This window comes from Etheostoma spectabile, chromosome 12 (genome assembly GCF_008692095.1).
Source record: "Etheostoma spectabile isolate EspeVRDwgs_2016 chromosome 12, UIUC_Espe_1.0, whole genome shotgun sequence".
NCBI lineage: Eukaryota > Metazoa > Chordata > Actinopteri > Perciformes > Percidae > Etheostoma > Etheostoma spectabile.
Genome location: NC_045744.1, coordinates 2,893,160 through 2,894,946, shown reverse-complemented (window position 1 = coordinate 2,894,946; position 1,787 = coordinate 2,893,160). Strand labels below are relative to the sequence as shown.

Below are 1,787 nucleotides of genomic sequence, written 5' to 3'. Positions count from 1 at the left end.
CCCCCCCCCCCCCCCCTTTCCTTTCTATCCATCTAATAAAGTAAAAAGCCCAAAAAACAAAAAAAAAACAACGATTTGTGTAAAGTGTACTGAGGTGAAGGAAATAGACTGTATAGACTAAATAGAATTTCCCCCACAGGCGATGTGATGGTTGTCTCGCCATCATGAGTTTATGGCACGAATCTGGCCAAATAACTGATGCTTCTCCTACAAACCTGGACGGCACATACCACGCCAACACAGAAGGCAGAAGAGTGACTGCGAGGGCAAGACTTCCACTCAGTGCAACAAGTTCAGAATTAGAGCAGATGTGATGGCATGGAAGCTTAGACACATTACACGTGAAAATAGAGAGACAGTAGCCAGACATGACGAGACAGTAAGTTCAATAACATGACAATGCGAGCATATCAATAGGCATGAACATACACAGCGCCATGCTTTTGTGTCACTCAGTCAGTCAACAGACATGCAAGCTGTACTCCTTTCTCTTTCTCTCTCACTCCTTCCATGCAAACATCGCCTCTTTTTAATCTTCCAATTCTTGGGTCTCCATGACAACAAGATCATACCATGCAGAAAACATTGATCGGGGAGTGAAGGCAATACCAAGGGTTCTGCACACAAGGCCTCACAATGCAGTCAATGCACTCTGCTGCGTAGGCAGACCACTTCATCAACGTAGCAACTTCAGAGAAATCAACTCTCTTCATTTTTTTTTTTTTTCTTTTTTTTTGGAGACATAATTATTTCACTTCAAAATCTACTCCGGTGTCCTTTAAATGTATTTTTTTTTTTCCTTTTTTGTTTCTCTCTGTTTCAATAAGTGGAGCTTTCTGAAACAAAGGAGTAACAAAAGAAAAGAAAGAGCACACCAACCTTCTCGAAGCTCTGAGGGATGAGAGGGGGTTGATGCAGAACACAATGACGTGAGGGGGGAGAGAGAGAACGGGGAAACACAGAGAGAATAAAAACGGCCAGCGCAAAGCCACTCGCTCCACTGCATCACTCACGCACTCTCCAACACCCTCACGTCGCATACACACTCCTCCGATTTCCCACTTCACATAGAAACTAGAACTTATAAATCTCAACATTGGTCGTGGTCTTTCAAACATAAGCCAGATACGCCAGCACCCACAATCCAGAGGCTATTATCACTTAAACTGGGATCGTGTGGGTGCAAAATGATGCCGTTAACGTTAACATATTTAAGAATAACTTATGGCCTGATTGTTTCCAATTTCATTCAAATCTCCGAACAAATTTGTACATCTTTTGTGCAACATTTTGCTCTTAATCCACCTCTTGTACAGAAGCCATTTAAGTAGACAGTAGTGATGTTTCCATGCAGTTAAACCACGGTGTGCTCCCAACTTCAAATTTGATTCCATGGCAGGGGCTCGCACCGAGGTTTAAGGTGGACTTGTTAAAGGTGGTTGTGAGAAATACCAAACAACAGGGTTAACATATATTGTAGACAATGGATGGGTTAGTAATGCTTGTTTAAAAGCACAGAAATGAACAAAATACTGTATTTTTACAAAGAGCACCTTAATTGTAGGGATTTCTGTGTGTCTGTTCTGTGCATGTGCGTGAGTGTGCACGTGTGTTTCTGGGTTCAGGTCCTACCTCGCACATACAGGTTGGCAGGGGAGGAGTAGCGCACGCCTCGAGAGTTGGTGGCCACACACTCGTACTTCCCTTGGTCCGTTTCCTCGCTGTTCTCGATCTGTAACGCTCCTGCAAGACAGGAGGAGAAAGAGAAAGAGAGAGAGAGAGAGAGA

The 1,787-nt window shown here is 43.5% G+C and overlaps 1 protein-coding gene across 15 annotated transcripts in view; it reads right to left on the bottom strand.

Moving 5' to 3' along the window:
* ptprsb (protein tyrosine phosphatase receptor type Sb) overlaps window positions 1–1,787 on the bottom strand; it is an 81,006-nt gene that overhangs the window by 31,619 nt on the left and 47,600 nt on the right. For 9 of the 15 annotated variants that reach the window (XR_004334228.1, XR_004334230.1, XR_004334231.1 and 6 more), the window contains exons 6-7: window positions 1,633–1,743; window positions 880–891 (exon numbers count right to left, since the gene is read on the bottom strand). Coding sequence is in view for 6 of the 15 variants with exons in the window: in XM_032530447.1 (XP_032386338.1) it covers window positions 880–891; window positions 1,633–1,743 (123 nt within the window). In the remaining 9 variants the exon portion in view is untranslated. The remainder of the gene's footprint in view (window positions 1–879; window positions 892–1,632; window positions 1,744–1,787) is intronic. The other 6 variants (XR_004334232.1, XR_004334233.1, XR_004334234.1 and 3 more) reach the window with 1 other exon arrangement.